Below are 22,312 nucleotides of genomic sequence, written 5' to 3' on the forward strand. Positions count from 1 at the left end.
GGACGACCTGCCCTTCACAAAACCATGCTGACTATCCTTGATCACATTATTCCTATCCAGATGTTCATAAATCCTATCCCTTAGAATTCTCTCTAAGATTTTGCCCACAACAGAAGTGAGACTCGCCGGCCTATAGTTACTAGGGTTATCCCTACTCCCCTTCTTGAACAAGGGAACCACATTTGCTATCCTCCAATCTTCTGGCACTACCTCCTGTAGACAACGAGGACATAAAAATTAAGGCCAATGGCTCTGCAATCTCCTCCCTTGCTTCCCGGAGAATCCTAGGATAAATGCCATCAGGCCCAGGGGACTTATCTATTTTCACCCTTTCCAGAATTTTCAACACCTCTTCCCTACATACCTCAAAGCCATTCCTTCTACTTAATTGTGACTCAGTATTCACATTGACAATAATGTCCTGTTCCTGATTGAATACTGACGAAAAGTATTCATTCTGTGTCTCCCCAATCTCCTCACCCTCCGCACGCAACTTCCCACTACTATCCTTGACTGGACCTATTCCTACCCTAGTCATTCTTTTATTCCTGACATACCTATAGAAAGCCTTAGGGTTTTCCCTAATCCTACCAACTAAGGACCTTTCATGTCCCCTCCTTGCTGCTCTTAGCTCTCTCTTCAGGTCCTTCCTGGCTACCTTATAACTCTCAATCGCCCCAATTGAACCTTCACGCCTCATCTTTACATAGGCCGCCCTCTTCCATTTAACAAGGGATTCCAATTCCTTATTAAACCACGGCTCCCTCACATGACCCTCACCTGGAAATATCGGAAAAGGTTCCTATTAGGAATCCCGTATTTCTGACCTAATTGACTGAAAGACATCAAGACCTCTCCCTCAAATAAATCTCCCAGACAGGAGATTCCTTTACCAATTCCTTATTAAACCACGGCTCCCTCACACGACCCTCACCTGGAAATATCGGAAAAGGTCCCTATTAGGAATCCCGTATTTCTGACCTAATTGACTGAAAGACATCAAGACCTCTCCCTCAAATAAATCTCCCAGACAGGAGATTCCTTTACCCTCCCATGCTCGAAGCTGGAGTCCATTGACCCCAGTTTAAATCCTGGGGCTCCCACTAACTGGGTGAACGGCGAAGTCTTAAGAAAATTGCCCTCATCCTGCTGCATTATCCTCCATGCTCTTACTGTATTTATGATAATCGCACTTTCACAGTGGTCAACTACAGATCTCATCTCATCCCTGAACAGTAAGTTGATGAGGGGACATCTCGCCTGTGAGGCCTCAACATCGAGCCATATCAACTTTGAGTCATTGTGCACCCATTTGTCTATATATGACAACAGGGCGCCTATTTGGTATCTCTTCAGATGTAGGAGGTCCCCTCCCCCACATATCCTGCAGAAGTTGCGTCTTAGTAAATTTATTTAGGGGCACCTAAGTCCCCAAATAAATGATCCAAGTCATCCCTCCGCAGCACCTATTTGGGTAACAGCAATGGGAGCATCCTCATAGGATATAATAACTGAGGAAGAAAATATATTTTAATCAATGCCATATGGCCTGACCATGATGTGGGTAGTTCCTGCCGTCGCTGCAAGTCCTGCTTTATTCTCTCAAACAGCTGCACAAAGTTAGCTCCGTAAAGCTGCCGGACGTAAGGGGTAATAAAAATTCCCTGACAGAGAAAACCTTTCTATGACCATCTAAAAGGAAACTCCATTCTGTCCCCCAGCTTCAGTATTTCCACCAATCCCCCCCCCCCCCCCCCACAGGTATGACTTCTGATTTTGTTAAATTTATCTTGTATCCTGAAAAGCTGCAAGTGGAAAAAACACAGCCTTTATCAAATCTAAAGACTATTTCTACAAACACTACTAAAACTAAGAAACTAACCACTACTCCTAACTCAACCCCCCCAATAGGGAGCATTCACTCCCAACCATCCTAGCACCTTCCAGTTAAGGCCATGGCCCAAACCCAAGCACCACCCCTCACCCAGCAAAACAGAACAATAGAATAACTAATAACCATCAAACAGATATAATATAAAACATACCGGATTAATTGCTTTTCCTTCTAGTGCTGGAGTCGCACTAGGACCAGGTGGGGGCCTGGGCCAATCCGGACCTGATCCAGTGGGCCCGTTCCACACTCATCCAACCTGACTCGATCTCCAGCCCCAGCAACTCCGGAAGCCATCTCGCTAGAAAAATCAGCCAGGTTTTCACCACCTTCATGCTCCAGTAAACCCATGATTCGTAGATTTTGTTTTTCCCTCCGATCTCGATTTTCGAGGCCCTCTACTTGTTCCTGCAGGGCCTGAACCTGGCCTTCCAAGGTTCGGACCCGACCTTCGAAGCTCTCTGTTGCCGCCTCAGAGGCCACGTCCTCTGTTCACTGCTTCTACACGCTGATCCAAAGCCTGGATCTCCTGCTTATGCTTTGTCAGCATGGCAATAATAGGTTCCAACGCTCCCTCGACTTTTTTTGTCATGCAGTTTTGCAAACTCAGTGAGTAAATGCTGTTGCTCCACTGAACTTAAGGGCACCGCCACGGGAGTTGAGGCAGAGGCTGCGGGTGTGCCCGACATAGTAGGGGAGTGCCCTGCCTGCTGCTCTCCCCTAGCTCCCTTTCCCTTGGATGTGTCAGATCTGTCCAATTTTAATTTAAAAGGGCTCTAAGTATTTTACCTGCTTTACGTTACAAACTGTCCTTAGGGGTGGCCATTTTGAATCTCCATCGTCTGCAAACTTCTAATCATTGCCTTCTACGTTCTCATCCAAATCATTGATATAGATAACAAACAGTAATGGGAGCCCAGCACCTTCCCCTGAGGCACTCTACTACGCACAGGCCTCTATTCCAACAAGCATCCTTCTACTATTACTCTCTGCTTCCTACCATCAAGCCAATTGTGTATCCAATTTGCCAGCTCCCCCTGGATTCCATGCAATCTAACCTTCCAGATCAGCCGACCATGTGGAACTTTATCGAAGACCTAACTGAAATCCATATGGACTATGTCTCCTGCCCTGCCCTCGTCAACGTTCCTGGTCACTTCATCAAAGAATTCTAACAAATTTATGAGGGATGATCTCCCACGCACCAGACTGACTACTCCTAATCAAATCCTGTCTTTCCAAATGTATATCTTATCCCTCAGAATCTTCTCAAGTAACTTACCCACCACAGATGTTAGGCTTACTGGTCTATGGTTCCCAGGTTTTTCTTTGAAGCCCTTATTGAATAAGGGCACAACATTTGCTACCCTCCAGTCTTCCAGGACCTCACCCATGGCTCACGATGAATTTGAAATATCAGCCTGGGCCCTTGCAATTGCTTCTCTAGCCTCTTGCATCTGCTTGAATATATCGGGTCAGGACCAGGAGCTTTATCCATCTTCATACATTCTAATACATCCAACACCACCTGTACTGTGATATGGATGTCCCCAAGATATCACCACCAGCTTCCCAAGTTTTCATGTCTTTCTCCACAGTAAATGCAGGAGAAATATTCATTGAGTACCTCACCCATCTCCTGTGGCTCTACACGTACATGTTCACTTTGGTCCTTGAGAGATCCTATTCTCTCTCTAGTTATTTTCCTTTAATATACTTAAAGATCCTCTTTGAATTCACCCTAATCTTCTCAGCCAAGGCTATCTTGTGCCCCCTTTTTGCCCTCCTGATTTCCTTCATTAAACTCTTGTATCCCCTATATACTTCCAGGAATTCCCTTGATCTCAGCTGCATCGACCTGAGGCATGCCTCCTCCTTTTTTCTGGTTAAAGCCTCAATGTGTCTTGTCATCCAGGGTTCCATATTCCTGCCCACCTTGCCCTTCACCCTCACAGGAACATTTTGACCTTGAGCTCCCTTTGCCTGCAAACAAACTATTCCAATCAACCCCTGTCTAATTCCATCAAAATTCACCTTGCCCCAGTTTAGAACTTGAACCTGTAGACAAGTTTTGTCCCTCTCCATAAATACTTTAAAATTAATGGAACTATGGTCACTGGTCCCAAAATGCTCCCTCACTGTCACCTCAGTCACCTGTCTTGCCCTATTTCCCAAGAGTAGGTTGGGTTTTGCCCCTTTGAGTAGGACTGTCTGCATACTACTTGAGGAAACCTTTCTGATCATACTTAACAAATTCCACCCCATCTAAGTCCTTAATGCTATGGCTGTCCCAATCTATGTGAGGAAAATTAAAATCCCCTACAACGACAACCCTTTTGCTCCTGCAAGTCTCCCCAATCTCCCTGCATATTTGTTCCTGTAATTCCCATCAATTATTTGGAGGCCTATAGTACAACTCTAACAATGTCACCATCCCTGCTTATTTCTTAGCTCCACTCAGAAATCCTCACTGGATGTTTCATCTGACTACTACTATGATACTCCTCTTAATCAAAGTGCAACTCCCCTTTCCTCTTTCCAAGACCTCTGTCCCGCCTAAAGCACCTGTACCCTTGCACATTAAGCTTCCAGTCCTGTCTCTCCCTTAGCCATGTTTCTTTAATGGCTATAATATCCCAGTCCCACGTACCTATCCACATACTGAGTTCATCGGCCTTACCTGTGAGCCCTCTTGCAGTCGTAGTGCCACCAAACTGGCTACTTTTTTTTTCCCCCGAACAGCCATCCCCACCCCTGTACCCCCAAGTGTCCAAAACGGTATACTTGTTCTTGAGGGGATGGCCACAGGGGATTCCTGCACTCTCTGCCAACTCCCTTTGTCTTTCCTGGTGGTCATCCAGCTACTCTCTGTGTGCACCTTAACTGTGACCACCTCACTAAATCTCGGATGATTGAGTGCATCCAGCTCCTGTTCCCTAGCATGGTCTCCCAGGAGCTGCAGCTGGGTGCACTTCCCACGTGTGTAGTCATCAGGGATATTGGAAGTCTCCCTGAGCACCCACATCCTGCAGAGGAGCATGTGACTGCCCTAACTGCCATCTCAACTGCTGTAAGACGAAAGAGGAAAGTTAAACCAACAAATATTCTGAGTCTTTTTCCCAGGGTAGAAAAATCAAATGTTAGGGTGCAGGGCTTAAAGGTGAAAGGAGGAAAGTTTTTAAAGGAGACGTGTGAAGCAATGTTTTTCTACATAGTGTGGTAGGGTCCCTGGAGTGCAGTACCAGGGGAGAAGCAGATAGGATGGCAACATTTTAGAGGAATTTAGATCCATGAACAGGCAGAGAATAGAGAGATACAGACCATGTGCAGGAAGATGGGATTAGTTTAGAATGGCTCAGACATGGCGGGGGAGGAAAGGGACTGTTCTTGTGCTGTACTGTTCTGTGTTGTATCACCGGACCTCGGGCCACAGGTTGGAAGGGAGGGTATCCTGGGCAGGGTCTTGGAGAACGTGGTGCAGGTAGAGCTGATCACTGAGGCCTGTGTTCATGTTAAAATACATTCTGCATGAGGGTAGTGGAATGACTGCTACCCAATGCACGTGGGCTGTGGGCCAGGTTCAAGGGTGCTCTGCTGGAGAGGCAAGTTAGGGAGGAAGAGAGAAAGGATGAGACTGCAGAGATGGGCAGTAAACAGTGCCTGTAAGGGGAGCAAGAAGATGGTGGTGAAGTCATGGAATAAAGAGGCAGAGCACAATACATGTGGGAATTGCTAATCCTCCAGTCATACTACTTTACAAAGGCAAATTTTGTGATTCATTTTGGACAAGATTTCTTCACAAATACTACTTTTGAGCCTTCAAGGATGGTAAAACATGTCTATCAAAAAGGAATACAGGAAGATAATGATATTTCATTGCTGGAAATTACCAGTCTCTGTTGAGAATCATCCAGCTCAAATGTTTGTTTTACATTTGTGATTTTGGGTGGAAGCATGGAGTTGCTGCTCTAATAGATTTTGCCTGCTTCCAGCTAGTAATTTGTTGTGTGTAACTAAAACGTCAAATGAAAGACCACTCTTTGGCACATCTGTCTTTGCAATGTATTTGTAGGATGTACCAGTTCTTCCATCAGATCCTGAAGCAGTTTTTGTCCATATGTAGCAAAACTTGGACAACATTCATGTTTGGGTGGTATGCAACACCTCAAAACTACCGGGCCTTGACTATCTGCGCAAGAGAAACTACTCTTTCCTTGATGTTGAATAACATTGCCATCATCAAATCTTCTTACATCCTGGGAATTACCAGAAATTGAAATTGAGTCAACATATAAATACTGTGGCTACAAGAATGGGTCAGAGGCTGGGAATTCTGTGGTTAGCAATTTTCCTCCTGTCGCCCAGTGCCTGTTCAGCACCTACAAGGCACAAGGAAGGAGTGTAATGGAATATTATTAATTTTCCTGGATGAGTGCAGCACTGACAACACTCAAGATTAGAGTGTTGGAAAAGCACAACAGGTCAGGCAGCATCCGAGGAGCAGGAAAACCGATGTTTTGGGCAAAAGCCCTTCGTCAGGAACAATTGACAACACTCCGTCTGACTCTTGGGATGGCAAGACTGAATGGCTTAGAGCTATGTTCACTGGAGTTTAGAAAAATGAGGGGCAATCCCATAGAAACCTAAAATAATTCTAACAAGACTTGACAGGTAAATGCAAGAAGAATGTTCCTGGTGATCAGGTATCCAGAGCCAGGAGTCATTCTTTAAGGATAGAGAGTAGGCCATTTAAAATCATTACACCATAAGATATAGGAGCAGAATTTGACCAGTTGGAGCCTGCTCTGCCATTTGATTATGGTTGATAATTCCCTTAGCCCAATCTCCTGCATTCTCCTCGTATCTCTTGATCCCCTTCCCATCAAGAACCTATCCATCTCTGTCTTAAATACATTTGATGACTTGGCCTACAGAGGTCTGAAATGAGGAGAAATTTCTTCAACCAATGTGTGGTGAACCTATGGAATTCTCTGCCAAAAAGTGGTTGGGGCCACTGCACTGAATGTTTTCAAGAAGGCTACAGATGTAATTCATAAGGCTAAAGGGATTAAAAGATCATGGAGGTGGGGAGGGGAATGTGGAAACATGATGCTGAGTTGGATGATCAGCCATGATCATATTGAATGGCAGAGCAGGCTCAAAGGGTCAAATGGCCTAATGCTGCTCCTATTTTCTATGTAACACTTGAAGCTTTATGTCACCCAAGGTAAAGCAGTTGCTTGATGGCCATTCCTTCCATCACCTTAAATATTCACTCCCTTCAGCACTGGTGGACCATGTGGAGTCATAAAATGTGGAAAAAACACAGTAGGTCAGGCAGCATCCAAGGAGCAGGGGAGTCGATGTTTCGGACATAAGCCCTTCATCAGGAATGTGGAGCGGGGAAGGGGTGAGGGAAGGAAGATGGTCAGGTCATGAGGGTGGTGTGAAGTTGGAGGATTGGATTTGGGATGAGGTGGTGGGTGGGGAGATTTGGAAACTAGTGAAGTCAGTATTGGTGCAATGTGGTTGTAGGGCCCCCTGCAGCAGAAGATCAAGCATCCTTCCTCCAGTTTATGGGTGGCTTTGATTTGGTGGTGGAGGAGGGCCAGGATTTGCATGTGCTTCTGGGAGTGGGAGTTGAAGTGGTTGGCCACAGGGCAGTGGAGTTGTTTGCTGCATGTGGACCAGAGATGTTTCTTGAGCCATTCCGCAAGTTGGCACTCAAGCTCCCTGATGTAGAGGCAACCACATCTGGAGCAACAATGCAGTAATTAAGAAGGGAGGATGTGCAGGAAAATCTCTGGATCTGAAATAATCCTGTCGTGTTACTATCTATAAGATGCACTGTAGCATTTAAATAAGGCTCCTTCAACAGCATTTTCCAAAGTCATTACTGCTACCGCATGGAAGAAAAAGGGCAGCAGACACACAGGAGCATCAACTTTGTGGGCCAGTTAAGGATGGACAGCCAATACTGGTCTCTCCAACAATGCCTGCGTCCAATGAAAGAATCAAAAATAATGTAATCTTGGCATGTCCTGGGAACAATTCAGTTTTAAAAATTGAAATCAACTTCAATTTTAAAAAAAAAAGGCCTTACGCAGCCTCCTGGACATTGACATTAGGAGCACTGACCATGTGCTTCTTTGAAATCTGTTCTTTTAATCACATCAGTATTGCCAATTATTTTTTTAATAGATTCTCTTCTTTGTAATCACTTAAAGACAATATTGATAGTAGTGTGGAGATTGCTGGCAGTTGAAATTACTCTGTAGTTTGCTGAGTGGGATTTAGGTTTGTTCTTCTATACTGTACTTGTTCAACGGATATGTTGACATCGCCATCTTGTGACAGTTTTTGATGGTTTTTTTCTTATCATTCCTCAAATAGATTTCCTGTCACTGTTTTGTCTGTTATTTTGATTGGAGGGGATTGCAGGGCTGCATTGTGGCAAGAAAGGAAAGGAACAGATTTCATATGCTGGAAACTCCCATGACTACCCAGAAATGCAATGTTTTGTTAGTGGTTTGAACTCTGTTGTACTGTATGATGGAGAATCCGAGAATAAATATGTTTCAGTTGTCTAAGTCTTAACTTCCGGAGTTCCTTCTCTACACCTCTTCTTCACTTTTCCATCTCACTTTGGCCTTTGAGTGTTCTTGATATTTACCTCTTTGTTTAAGCTTTGAGTAAACTGACTGAACTGTTTATGTTGCTCTGCTATTTTCTTTAATAAAGTTTCTGTGAAGTGCTTTGGGACTTCCTTTATAATTTAAAGGTGCCATATTAATATAATAATGGTACATGAAAATATAGTTAAGTTAAGAAATTAAAGACTTGCAGTGTACAATTTGTACAGAACTGCATTTTTCTATGATAGTTAGTCTGGTTGACCATATACTATAGGTGTAACTTCTGTTTGTGTTGGTCTCGGCTAAGCAAGTAATAGTTTTCTTGGGTCCAGTGCCAAGATTTGAATACAGTTGCTATGTTTCCTCTTTGTAATGACTACAATTAAAATAAAAATGACTATGTAGCAATTTGGTATTCTGAAGTCATCAAAGGTACTATATAAATTAGTTGTTTCTTGGCCTTGGTAAACAGCATGAGGTTTAGTTTACAAGGTTTGAGATTTCTGATCAAGCAGGTGTAGTTTTTGAAATGGAGAAGTCTGCTATATCTCTGCAATCTACAAAGAATACACTTATTTTTATTGCACTTGAGCTGTTTGCAAGGCACACTGGTAATGCTAGTTATCTTAAATAATTTATATGGAAAAGCCCAGCATTGTGACTTTTACCGTACCATCAAAAGTACCAGATTAAATTTGACTACACTATCCCATTTTAGTTATAGTGCTAATTCTCCTACCAGCAGAGTATTCACAAAATGTGACATTAGCATCCAAATTTTACTGCACTTGCACATTTTTTCCATCTCTACTTGAACAAAATCTTTGAGTTTTGCTGTTTGTTTTTCAGCATGCATACATGTTATTTGTAGCCCTTAATGCTTCTCTTGGAGTAATCACATTTGACAGATCACCAGCATTGGATAACTTATTGTTCAAAAGAGTCATTACAGACTGTGGTAAAGAGCATTGCAATCAAGATGGGGTGAACAGTGAGAGCCTGTTTCCTCAGATGAGATGGCTAGCACGAGGGGACATCGCTTTTAAATTGAGGGATGATAGATATAGGACAGATGTCAGAGATAGGTTCTTTACTCGGAGTGCTAAGGGATAACCATATAGATGATAATGGAATAGTGTACGTTAGTTGGGCTTCTGATTGGTTTCACAAGTCAGCGCAACATCGAAGGCCGAAGGGCCTATACTGCGCTGTAATGTTAGATGTTCTGTGCCTGAAGAGTTGCACCAAATGATCAATTCTGGTTTGTAACTATGTCAGAAGAAAAGTTGGGATGGAGAGAGCCTGCCTCTCATTTACCTCACTGCTTGTATTGAGTAAATGTTTAGAAAATTATGTGAAGTGTGCCTGGGAGTAAATAACCTTCTGGAAAATGAAGATATGCTAATGGGTGGTATCATTTTATGAATGGCAGAAACTAATCTTGTAAAAATTAAGCATGATGAGAACAACTAAAAATGTGGGGAGAGCCCTTACTGTTTTAATGAGAGATAGAAAGTAGAGATGTTGGGAATGTAATCCATGTCACTAGGGTATTGGCTGTGGTCCAATAGTTTGATCATTTATATGCAATAGGATGCTGCACAGTATGTGGGCAGCACAAAAAGCTAGAGAAAAGGCAAATAGGAGTTTTTTGGGGGTGAGATAATAGGGGAGAAATGAGAGGAGGATTATTTAGAAAAAAAATTTAAAGCAGAATTGTTTAAAGTACCTCTTTTGCAAAATTAAATGATTTAAGAACCAATCCAATAAGTGCCATGTGCTTACATTCTACCTAAGCCTATGAACTGCTATTAAATTGGTTAGTCAAACCCAAAAGTTAATATATCAATTTTGTTTTTCAGAAGATTTTGTACATATGGCAGTTTTTCATCGAAAATGTTTTTCAACTTTGAACAGTGTCCCCAACTCCTGTCCTGTGAGTCCACGTGGTGCCGGCTCCTCTGGTTACCGGTTTGGACGCAACATCACCAGAGACCTCCAGCTAGCAGCAGCGTTTGCAGAAAAAGCAGCATCTGAGCAACAGGCAGAAACATCTGGTGGTGACAGCCCTAAGGTTTGGAAATGTGTTAAGCTTATAAACTCAGACATTTATAGCACTGCAGAACGCCATGCACCCCATCATATCCGTGGCTACACTAATCCCATTTTCCACTGTCCTGCACTCCCCTCTTTGCCTTCTTTCTCTTATCTTAAATCTGTGCCCCTCATTATTGATTCCTAACTTGCTATATCCATCCTTTCCTTGTCCCTCAATCTAGTTGACCTCTATATCAGGTCATCTCAGCAACATCCACTGCTCCATGGAAGATAACTCCAGCTTATCTATTATTTCCTCACAGCTCAGATCCTCCAGCCCAAGGAATGTCCTGGTAAATCATCTTTGCAAGCTCTCTAATGCAATCAAACTTTTCCTATAACACGGTGACCAGAATTGCATGCAGTTATGGCCTAACCAGCATTTTATATAGTTCCAGCATAACCACCTTGCTCTTTAATTCAATTCATCAACTAATAAGATAAAGTATCCTGTAGACCTTTCTATCAACCTTACCTACCTGGCTTGCTGCCGACAGGGATCTGTGAATGTGCACCACTAAGGTCCCTCTGATCTTCAAGAATTTCCAGATCCTACACACAGTACGTGTAATCCCTTATTATACCTACCAAGTGTACTACTTCTGGTTGAATTCCAGTTGAGTTTGATGAGATTGATTTATTGTTGTCAAATGTAGTACACAGTGCTGTTTTATGTGCTATACAGGCAGATTGTACCATACAAAGTTTATCAGGTTAATAGCACAGAGTGCAGAATACAGTATTACAGCTGCAGAGAAGATCAGAATCAACATTTGAGAGATCCTTTCAAAAGTATGATAACCGCAGGGAAGAAACTATTCTTGAATCAGCTCACATGTATTCAGACTTTTATATCTTCTGCCTGACGGAAGAGGGTGGAAGAGTGTATTACTGGGATGGGAGGGGCCTTTGTGTTGGTTGCTTTCCTGAGGTATGGATGGAGTCGGCAGTTGGAAGGCTGGTTTGTGTGATGGACTGGACTATGTTAACTACTGTATGTAGTTTCTTGCATCTCGGGAAGAGCAACTGCCATATCATGCTGAGATACACCCAGAGAGGATGCTTTCTATGTCGCATCTATAAAAATGTCTTTGTGGACATGCTAAATTTCCTCAGCCTCCTAAGGAAGTAGAGGGATTGTTATCCTTTACTGACTGTTGCATTGATGTGGGTGGACCAGGACAGATTGTTAGTGATCATCACTCCCAGGAAATTGATGCTCTCAACCACCTCCACCTCTGCACCATTGCAGACAGGGGCATGTCCTCCACTCTGCTTCCTGAAGTCAATGACCACCATCTTTTTTTTGATGATGTTGGTGGAGAGATTATTGTCTTTACACTGTGCCCTATGCATTTCATCTCTTTTCTGTAATCTTGCTTGTCATTGTCTGAGGTCCAACCTACATTGGTGGTGGTAACTGTGAACTTGTAAATGGAGTTGGGGTGGAATTTGGCCACTCAGCCATGAGTGTAAAGGAAGTATAATAGGGGGCTAATTATGTAAACCTATGGGGCACCAGTCTTGAAGATTATGGTGGAGGTGGTGTTATTGCCTGTTCCCATTGATTGTGGTCTATGGGTCAGGAAGTTGAGGACCCAGTTAGAGTGGGGAGCCATGATCTAGGTCTCAGAGTTTAGAGATGAGTTTGTTTGGAATTATGGTGTTGAAGGTGGAGCTGTAGTCAATTTGTAGGATCCTGATGTAAGTATCCTTGCTATGCAGATGTTCCGGGGACGAATGCAGGGCCAGGAAGATGGGCCTGTTGCACTGATAGGCAAATTGCAAAGGATTAAGGCAATTTGGTAAGGTGGAGTTGATATGAGTCATGACTAATCTCTTGAAGTTCTTAATTATGGAGGTCAGAGCCACTGAGCATTAATCATTGAGGCACACTACAAAATTTTAATTTTGTAATTTGGCACCAGGATGATTGTGGTCTTCGTAAAGCAAGTAGGGGACTTCAGATGGTAATAAGGAGAAGTTAAAAATGTCTGCAAATACTCCCACCAGGTGGTCCACACAGGATCTAAGTGCACGTTTGGGGACTCTGTCTAGGTCAGTTGCTTTCTGTGGATTCACTCTCAAGAAGGCTGATCTAATGTCTGCAGTGGGGACTGTGGATGGAGGTGCATCCGAGGCTGTTGGGATGGTGAACATTTCACTGACCTTCTGTTCAAAACGAGCGTAGAATGCATTGAGCCCATCAGGGAGGGATGTATTGTTGCCCATGATTCTGTTCGACTTCATGCTGTAGCCAGTTATGTCATATAAGCCTCCCCACAACTTATGGGTATCGTGTGGTTAGTCTGAGTCTCAAGCTTAGTTTGGTATTGTCTCTTAGCACCATTAGCCTTATGAAAGTCATACTTGGATTTCCTGTATATGTCAAGGTCACCCAACTTGAATGTCTCAGTAGGGAATGGATCTCCAGGTTCATCAATTGCTTTCATTTGGGGAATATTCGGATTAACTTCTTCGGCAGGTAGACATCTACGCACTTACTAATGAAGCCGTGACATGTTCGCTTGTGTTGGCTGCTAAGTTCTTGAATATGGACTCGTCCACTGATTCTAAGCAGTCCCGTACAAACTCTTCCATTACCTCAGACCAGTATTGCACTCCCTTCTGTACTGGGTCCTCACGCTTCAATTCTTGCTTGTAAGCTGGGAGGAGAAGTACAGCATTGTGATCTATTTTTCCACTGCTGTGCCCGTGTGACCAGTCTGTTAATCTCCTCCTGCAGCTTAGGGTTATCCTCCTCACTATCTCCCACCCTCCCATTTTCTTGTGTCATCTATGAACTTCTTGATCATACCCCCGACATTTAAGTGTAAATCATAAGTGTACACTGCGCTGTAATGTTCTATGTTCTACGTACACCACAAAGGTCCCAGTACTGAACCCTGCAAAACCCCACTAGAAACAGATTTGTTATTACAAAATCATCCCTCTACCGTCACTCTTTGCTGAGGACTGTCAGCCAATTTTGAATCCAATGTGCCACTTTGCTTTGGATCCTATGGACTCTTATTTTCTTAACCAGTCTGTTGTGATGGACCTTACAAAAGCCTTGCTAAGTCAGTGTGGGACCTATCAAATGCATTACCTTCATCACAAAAATAGAAAGTGCTTGTGAAACTTAGCAGGTCTGGCAGCAATTTATGGTGACTATCTTGGATTAATCCATCTCTTGGCAAGTGCACATATATTGTTTTCTTTGGACTTCTTTATAATAGCTTCCTTATTACTGAAATTAAACTTACTGGCTTATCTATCCCCCCCTCCCTCCCTTTATTTTAACAATGGGACAACATTAGTCCTCCAGTTCTCTAGCACCTCACCTGTGGTTAGAGAGGATTTGAAAATTACAGCCAGGGGCCCTGATATCTTCTGCATTGATTCTCTAAACAGCCTGGGATACAACTTATCTGGGCTTGCAGATGTATTCACCTGTCCACTACTGCTAAATCTTCGATAACTTCATCTCTCTACATGTTAAGTTATTCTAATATTTCATAGGTATCGATATCAGAGTGGAGGACTATGTTGTTTTTTCTATTGTGAAGATTGACACAAAGTATTCATTGAGGACTGTACCCATGTCTTCCAGGTCTATGTGCATTCTCTGTGGTTCCCAATGCAAGTGAAGCTCACAGTTCTGAGGTGTCCTTCCCCTCTCCCTAGATTTCTCCCTTTCCTTGCCTCTTTGCTGCTGACGTTTATGACTCATTCTGGTCTCAGCAGCTCTTTTATTATCTTGTCTGAATTATTTGAGTTTTCAGAGGTGACTGTTGTTGTCTAAAATCAATAAGTATTGCTGCTAGCAAAAATGCTGGATGTTGATGTTAATCCAGAGTGGCAACTCCTTCTGTTTAACCTGCTGCTATTCATACCACTTTGGGGATATAGTACCCAAATACTTATATCCAGCACTACTCCATTTGACATCATGTATCTCAGCATAGACTGAAGATCAAAATGCATCATCCTGGTCCATGTGGTCTGTCTTCTGTGGAAACAAGTATGAAAATTGAATTCTAAGCACCTTAGTGTAGTAGTGAGTGTATGGTGCTGGAAAAGCACAGCAGGTCTGGCAGCATCAGAGGAGCAGGAGAATCGATATTTTGGGCATAAACACCCATTCCTGATGAAGTGTTTATGCCTGAAATGTCAATTCTCTTGCTCCTTGGATGCTGCCTGACCTGCTGTGCTTTTCCAGCACCATGCTCTCGACTCTGATCTCCCGCATCTGCAGTCCTCACTTTCTCCATCTTAGTATTGTATGTCAATCTCTAATTGTAACTGAAATGTTCAGGATGGAACACTTGCCCTTTCACGATGTGCTTCAGAATCTTTATAGGAATGTATCATCAAGGGTGGTACTTTATAATCCACACCTGTATTCTGTGTTATATTATACCCGGATTTATCTAATATTTATGAAAATAATTAAATTTCATGAAAAATGTTTACCTTTTCTGCGTGTATCAGACTTTGTTAATTTTCTCTCTCGCTCTTTTTGACCAGGATGATTCAAAGCCCCCATATTCCTACGCACAGCTGATTGTGCAGGCCATATCTTCTGCTCAGGACAAACAGCTAACACTAAGTGGCATCTACGCACATATCACAAAGCATTATCCTTACTACAGGACAGCTGACAAAGGATGGCAGGTGGGTGAATCCTCAGTGACATTGTGGAGGAAATTATTTGATAATTTACCTAGTTACACCATGAATGATAAATTTACCAGATTATGTATCCTATTAATTAGAAGACTGCTTCCTTGTTCGGGATTCCTCCACCAGAGAGAAGAGTTTTTTTTTTACATTTAGCCTATCAAATTATTTTGTTGTTTTAAACAGCTTAGAGATTGCTGCTCAATCTACTGTGTTTAAGGAATATAAGCCAGGCTTTTGCTACAGTCTTCTTAATTTGGACTGATACAGCCCTGGTATTATGCTGAATCTGCTTTATATTGCTTCCATAGCGAAAGTGTTATCCTTAAGTTGCCTAGAATGTAAGCACTATTGTAATTCTCTTTCTTCTTTTCCCTTCCATCTTTCATTTTGTAGACTCCTTGAAACAAAGAATTTCATTGATTTCACCATTTCAATAACCATTTTGTGCCGGTACACAATGTTTTAGTGACTTATATGTTCAGGGACACTCACCTTGCTTCACTACAGTTCCTGGTTTCTCACCATTTAGAAGATTCTTTGTCTTGCCTTTCTTTAATCCAAAATGGATGACCTTCTTTTCTGCATTGAGCTCTATTTAAGTAATTTGCTCATCATTTTAAATTGTTTCTGTTAATCCTGCTTCTCTCTGGCATTTCTTATTCCTGTCTTTAAATTTGGATGTGCAGGTCTTATTTCTCTTTCCAGGTCATTGTAAAATATGATGAAACTTAAGACTCCAGTACAAATCTGTAGGGAACATTACTTGTTAGATTCCATCCAGTTAAAGTTATTTTTGTCCGTATTGGAGTTGACAAGCATTCTTTATCTGAAATCTGTTTAAAAAAGAGATAATGAGTAGAAGAAATTACACAAAATTATAATGATCTGCTTAAAATAATGATAAAAGCCGATTTGATAATTTGCAAAAATTCAAAGTCTTTGAAACAGGTGCGATGGGCTGGGGGTAGAACTGAACGATGTACAGTGGGCTAAGTGGCCGCCTTCTGTGCTATATCATTTCTGACTAAAGGTGTGTTATCAAAAGTATTTATAATATGATCGGATAAAATGTCTGAACTATCTGGGAAGAATGCTTTTCGAAGCTATGGGCATTGACTAGAGTAGCAACAATGTTATATTTGCAAAGAATGAGCCATTTTAATGGAGAGATAAAGTCTCTAGCACTTTCAGGGAGATGTCACCTGATCTAGTTAATGGGTGTAAAAATTAATTTTATAAACCTCTATAAGATCACCCGTCAGCCTCCAAAGCTCCAGGGAAAACAGTCCCAGCCTGTTCAGGCTCTCCCTGTAGCTCATAACTAATAAAGGCAAGCATACGAAACACTGCCTTCACTATCCTATCTACCTGCAACTCCACTTTCAAGGAATTATGAACCTGCACTTCAAGGTTTGTTTGTTCAGCAACACTCCCCAGGACCTTAGACAGGTTGGACCGAAGGGTCTCTTTCCATGCTGTACATCTCTATGACTATAAGTGTATAACTCCTGACCTGATTTGCCTTTCCAAAATGTAGCTCCTCACATTTATCTAAATTAAACTCCATCTGCCACTCCTTGGCTCATTGGCCCATCTGATCAAGATCACGTTGTACTCTGAGGTAACCTCATTCGTTGTCCACTACACCTCCAATTTTGGGGTCATCTGCAAACCTACTAACCATATCTCTATGTTTCATATCTCATAAATCGTTTATGTAAATGATGAAAGAAATCAATAAGACAGTAGAAAGCCCACTAGAAGATTTCATTGGCAAGGAGAATGAATTGATACCACTGTATACAGAAAAAGAGAACATCCAGCCATTACTGATCCAGGAAGAAACCCCAGTGCTAATAGCTTACATGGAAAGTGGTTTCAACTACAACCTGAATTTCATTTCTGAATTTAGTTGTTACTTGGCCATCTTATTTTTATGATAGTCCTCTTCAAAGTTTTTTTTAACAAGCTGGGAGGAGGATGTGTGTACTGTTTTTCAAAAAGGATAGTGGTACCTATTTGTGGATTTTAAACCTTTTGTTAATTGTTTTTGCCCCTTTGCTTGAATAGATTGTTTTATAATAAATTAAGTCCTTTGTTAAAAATTAAGTAACTCAGTTTATTTCTTTATGATACTGAGCCGTATACACTCTAATATATATTAGATATCATTGGTAATATAACATTCCTTCTGAATTAAAACTTTGTGACTAGTTGAGAAGTGGGATAAGAAAAAGAATCAGCCCAGCCTCTCCTAACACGGCCATAACACATTCTATGATTCTGGATACAATTCTACATTCTAAAGAAACGATGAAAACTTAAAAATTGTCATCAATGACTCTAAGTTACAATTCTAGTTTAGTATCGACCATGTGCTTGAACTCTTAACTAGGAGAATGTGGACAACACAGGAGTGGATGAATTATTTGTATCTAAAATAATTGTTGGGAATTATAGAAACATAGAAAATAGATGCAGGAATAGACCATTCTGTCCTTAGAGCCTGCTCCACCATTTGTTATGATCATGAGCATGAACCTGTTGTTGATATCCTAATATCTTTAGCCCCAGGTGTTCCAATTTCTTGAAATCATACAATATTTTGACCTTGACTGCTTTCTGTGTAGTGAATTCCACAGGCTCACCACTCTCTAGATGAAGTAATTTCTCCTCCTCCTCTCAGTCCGAAATGTTCACCCGGTTTACTTAGACTGTGATTCCTGACTCTTGACTCCTTCGCCTTCAGGACTATCCTTCCTGCGTCTACTCTGTCTAGCCCTGTTAGTACTTTATCACCCACTCTCACCAATTCTTCTACTCTCCAGTGAATACAATCTTAACCCTCAATCTCTCCTCATATGTCACTCCTGCCATCACAGTAATCAGTCTGGTAAACCTTTGCTGCACTCCCTGTATAGACAGAACATCCTTCCTCAGAAAAGGATACTAAAACTGTGCACAGTATTCTAGGTGTAGTCTCACCACAGTCCTGTATAATTCAAGCAAGCTCAAATTCTCATTATGAATAAGTCAAGATACTATTTGTCTTATTTATTGCCTGCTGCATGCTTACCTTCAGCTTGGTGTACAAGGACACCTAGATCTCGTTGCACATTCCCCGTCTCGATTTACAGCCATTAAGATAATCATCCACCTTTATTCATTTGCTACCGACGTGGATAACCGCACATTAATCCACATTATACTGCATCTGCCATGTATTTGCCCACTCTGTAAGCTTGTCCAAATCACACTGAACCAGAGTAGGAAATACAGAACAATCAAAGATTCAAAGTCAAAGCAAATTTCTTTAAGTTTTACATTTTTGTTTATTTTGATTCATTGAAAGGTTTTTGTGTGATTGAATTGCAAAATTACAATGCACATGCAGAATGTTTCATGTATACATGCTGCTTTTGTCATTAGCAAAGCCTGTCTAAGTTTTTTTTGTTATCTCAAATGCTTGTTTTTTGGACAAAAGTGAAATAAAATGATATGTGGGAGGAAACAAAACTCAATCAATAACTGCTTCATCCAGCAGGAGAAACAATAATAGATTAAAGACTGTACTCCCACAAGTATATTTAAAGGCATGAAAACTGTATTGATGATTTGAAGCAGGGAGCAGCAATCACTCGATAGATGGGTTTAATGTAGAGCTGTAAACAAGATGCAGTATAAACAGAAAAGAAAACAATTCATTTGGTTTGCCTACGTTTGGTGTGTGAATGATTTCACAAAGGACATTGAGTTGTTGACAGTTACCTGGAATGGACAATAAGCTGTTTTTGTTCTGCACTTTGGTTTCTATTTTAACAATGGGAATTTAGAGTAGACTTGAAAAAGAAAGATTTGCAGGGCTGAAGGGAAAGAGCAGTGGGATGGGACTAATTTGGTTGGCATATTTAATAAGGTAGTACAGACACAATGGGACAAATGGACTCTGCTGTATGATACTATGTTAAGCTTATATTTACTTGGAAAGTTAAACAATCTTTAAAATGTCACATCTTGATTATTTATCGTGGACCCAAAATAATTGAGTTGAGGTGGACTTGATCCTGAATTGCTGTGCTTTGTTCAGTCAGTCCCATCTTGCAAATTTAAATGCAGTTGAGTTTTCAGTATTTTCTCTTTTCTTTTGAGGCAGAATTCAATCCGACACAACCTTTCTTTAAACCGTTATTTTATCAAAGTACCACGGTCACAGGAAGAACCTGGAAAAGGGTCATTTTGGAGAATTGACCCTTCATCAGAGGCGAAGTTGGTGGAGCAGGCATTCCGAAAACGCAGGCAGCGAGGGGTCTCTTGTTTCAGGATGCCATTTGGACCCATTTCTTCCAGGTTAGAAGCTTTCCCAATTTGCATTTTGAGTATTATTGACTGGTTTTAAAATTGTAGAACACAGTGGAATGTTTTCTCGTCAGCTCATGCCTTAAGCCACGCTGTGTAAAGATTTGATCAGTGCAAGGGTAGCCAGGATCCTGACAAAATCTTGAATAACATGCACCTGCTTTAGGTATAATGGGAAAAACTGTAGAGCTGCAAGTTCTTGATTTGTACAGACAACACATTGTATATTATTTGTAGTTACTCCTTACATGTGTCTGTCTGAAAAGTGACTTACACTTGTGTACTAGATCCAGCCGAGGAATGCTTTGGTAAAAAGATAGTCCCAAATTGTACTGGAATCATGTGGGAAATACTATGAATGCGTTAAGACGTAGATAACCCTGGGCTGTTTTGCTAAAAACATAAGTCTTCAGTAGTCTGTTACTTGACTCATTTAAATTAAAACTTTCACTGCAGAAACAGCCGTAATCCTATAATAGTTGTGGTATCCCAAGTAATCCCCAAATGCTCTGATTTAAAAAAAAGACTATATGGTAAATAGTGCTGACTGTTTTGCCTTCTTTTTCCCTTGTGCTGTCCTCTGGCTGTGTGCAGAGCTGAGTAAGTGTTTTCTGTTGTTCCTACTATGATTATACTGTAGCAATGTGCTCACAGAACATCACAGTGAGTGTAATGAAAATGATTTCTTAGCTGTTGAATTTGGAAATTTGAAAATTCACCAAAATGGCCCAAGACAAGGAAAAATCAAACCATGCATAAGGGTTTCCTATTTCATCGGTTTGGATTCAGTTACTGTTCCTCTTCTCATTGGCTGTCTATTCCCGCTCTAGGATATTTACCAACTTTGATTTACCATTACGTTCCTTTTTTTTTCTTGTCAAAGAACGACAGACATCCTACCGAAGCAGTAATATTCTGGCTTCCAGATAGTAAGCAGAAGAGTTTTAGTGCTGATTTCCATCTTCTACTGTTTTGCTTAGTGACCTGGAAATGAGTACTATTTCAGACAGAAGTATTTGATCATGTTCATTGCTTTCCATGTAACCAAATCTGGCGTTTTCCAGACTTGATGGTTTGCTGGTCTTTCAAGTGGAAATTTTAAACTGGAATTTGAATTTTGTTAACACAGGATTTTTGGACTTAATACATGTTGTAGCCTAGTGTTCTGGACATCCTGCTAGACTTGCATTTTAAAGTTGGGTCTGGATCCTTTCTGAATTTAGCAGCATGATAAAATAAAGTGACTAATGGTTCCATATTTAGGTTACAGAATTCAGTTAGACTTACTTTTTCTGCTCAAGTGAATATTTCTAAATCAGTATATTGCCATTACCTTTTCTCATTCTAACAAATTGCAAAGGTATTCAGGTAAAATATTACTTTCTTCCTAATTTCTTCTGTAACTACACTTGGACCAGGTGACACCTTATTCTTCTGCAGTCTATCACCCTGAATAAATTTGAGCTCATCTACTGGCTATATTCTAACAATGTGAGTTTGTGTCACCCATTGCCCCTTGCTTATTAATCTACATTGGTTCTGAGCCCAGCACCAACTTAATTTGAAATACTCATCCTTTACTGTTTTTGTAGACTCCAGACTTGGCATCTGATCTTGAAAGCGATGATCAGTTTCCTGTTCATAATCTTATATTTTTTAAGCTGACTTTACCTGGAATGGTGATTTGCAGGATAGTTTTGGATGAAGAAGACTTATCATTGCCAGAATACCATATCTACTTTCTCCAACTGTTTTCTGAGATGTTAGTATACTATTTTTTGTCACTGTTTCTTGAAGACTTTTCGTAAAGTTCTTTTCACAGTATACTCTCAATCTGTGACACTTTATGGCACATATACTTTTGTAACAGATAATGTTATATTAACATTAATCGTGTCCTTCTGAGAATTTGTTTTATTATTAATAGTTAATTATTCATTAACCAAACTCTATTGAGGCTGGGTTGCAGTTGCAATTTTTCTACATTTGCTGGACGAATAGAAATTTCATGAAAGCTTCCTAGAGGACCATGATCTATGATAGTAATCTGGAAGATCAAGTCCCTTTTACTAATTTATAGTACTTTTGTAGGGTCTTAATTTTATTTTTCATAAACTCCAAATGTTACAGTTTTATTATATGCCTTTGAAGAAGTTCTGTCTTTTCTGGTAGCATGTTGACTGAGTGAGTTTAATTAATCTAGTAATAAATCCTGATTTTATGTCACATTCTTATTGGAAAGTTCTTAGATATGTGATGTTTTAACAATGCATTCAAGATTATTTCATTTTTTAGAATATGGTGTTGAAATCCTTTTAATACCATTGCATTCCTTTAGAGATCAGACACAAGAATGCATTCCTAAATATTAGAGTTTGAATTTACTGTAATAAAGGGTAAACTTTCTAACCTCTGCCCCCTCGCGGATTCTTGTTCAACACTGCAGACGAGACCGTCCAAGGAACAGAGCTTTGGGATATTTAACTGGATCAGACAAACACATCTCATTATCTAAATCAATGTCTGCTTCATGTCAGATTAATGCCAAATTGGATCCAAGCCAGGCAGTGAGATTGAAATTGTATCTTTGTGGATAGAATTTATTATCTACTCAGTCTTAAAGTCCTTCCGCTCACTAGTGTTCCCC

At 41.0% G+C, this 22,312-nt stretch overlaps 1 protein-coding gene across 3 annotated transcripts in view; it reads left to right on the forward strand.

Annotated features, from left to right (window-relative positions):
• foxk1 (forkhead box K1) overlaps positions 1-22,312 on the forward strand; it is a 123,390-nt gene that overhangs the window by 66,713 nt on the left and 34,365 nt on the right. For 2 of the 3 annotated variants that reach the window (XM_043711911.1, XM_043711909.1), the window contains 4 exons: positions 10,444-10,600; positions 15,154-15,300; positions 19,463-19,656; positions 20,260-20,265. In XM_043711911.1, the coding sequence (XP_043567846.1) occupies positions 10,444-10,600; positions 15,154-15,300; positions 19,463-19,656; positions 20,260-20,265 (504 nt within the window). The remainder of the gene's footprint in view (positions 1-10,443; positions 10,601-15,153; positions 15,301-19,462; positions 19,657-20,259; positions 20,266-22,312) is intronic. The other variant, XM_043711910.1, reaches the window with a different exon arrangement.

The sequence above is a fragment of the Chiloscyllium plagiosum genome, chromosome 21 (assembly GCF_004010195.1).
Source record: "Chiloscyllium plagiosum isolate BGI_BamShark_2017 chromosome 21, ASM401019v2, whole genome shotgun sequence".
Taxonomy (NCBI): domain Eukaryota; kingdom Metazoa; phylum Chordata; class Chondrichthyes; order Orectolobiformes; family Hemiscylliidae; genus Chiloscyllium; species Chiloscyllium plagiosum.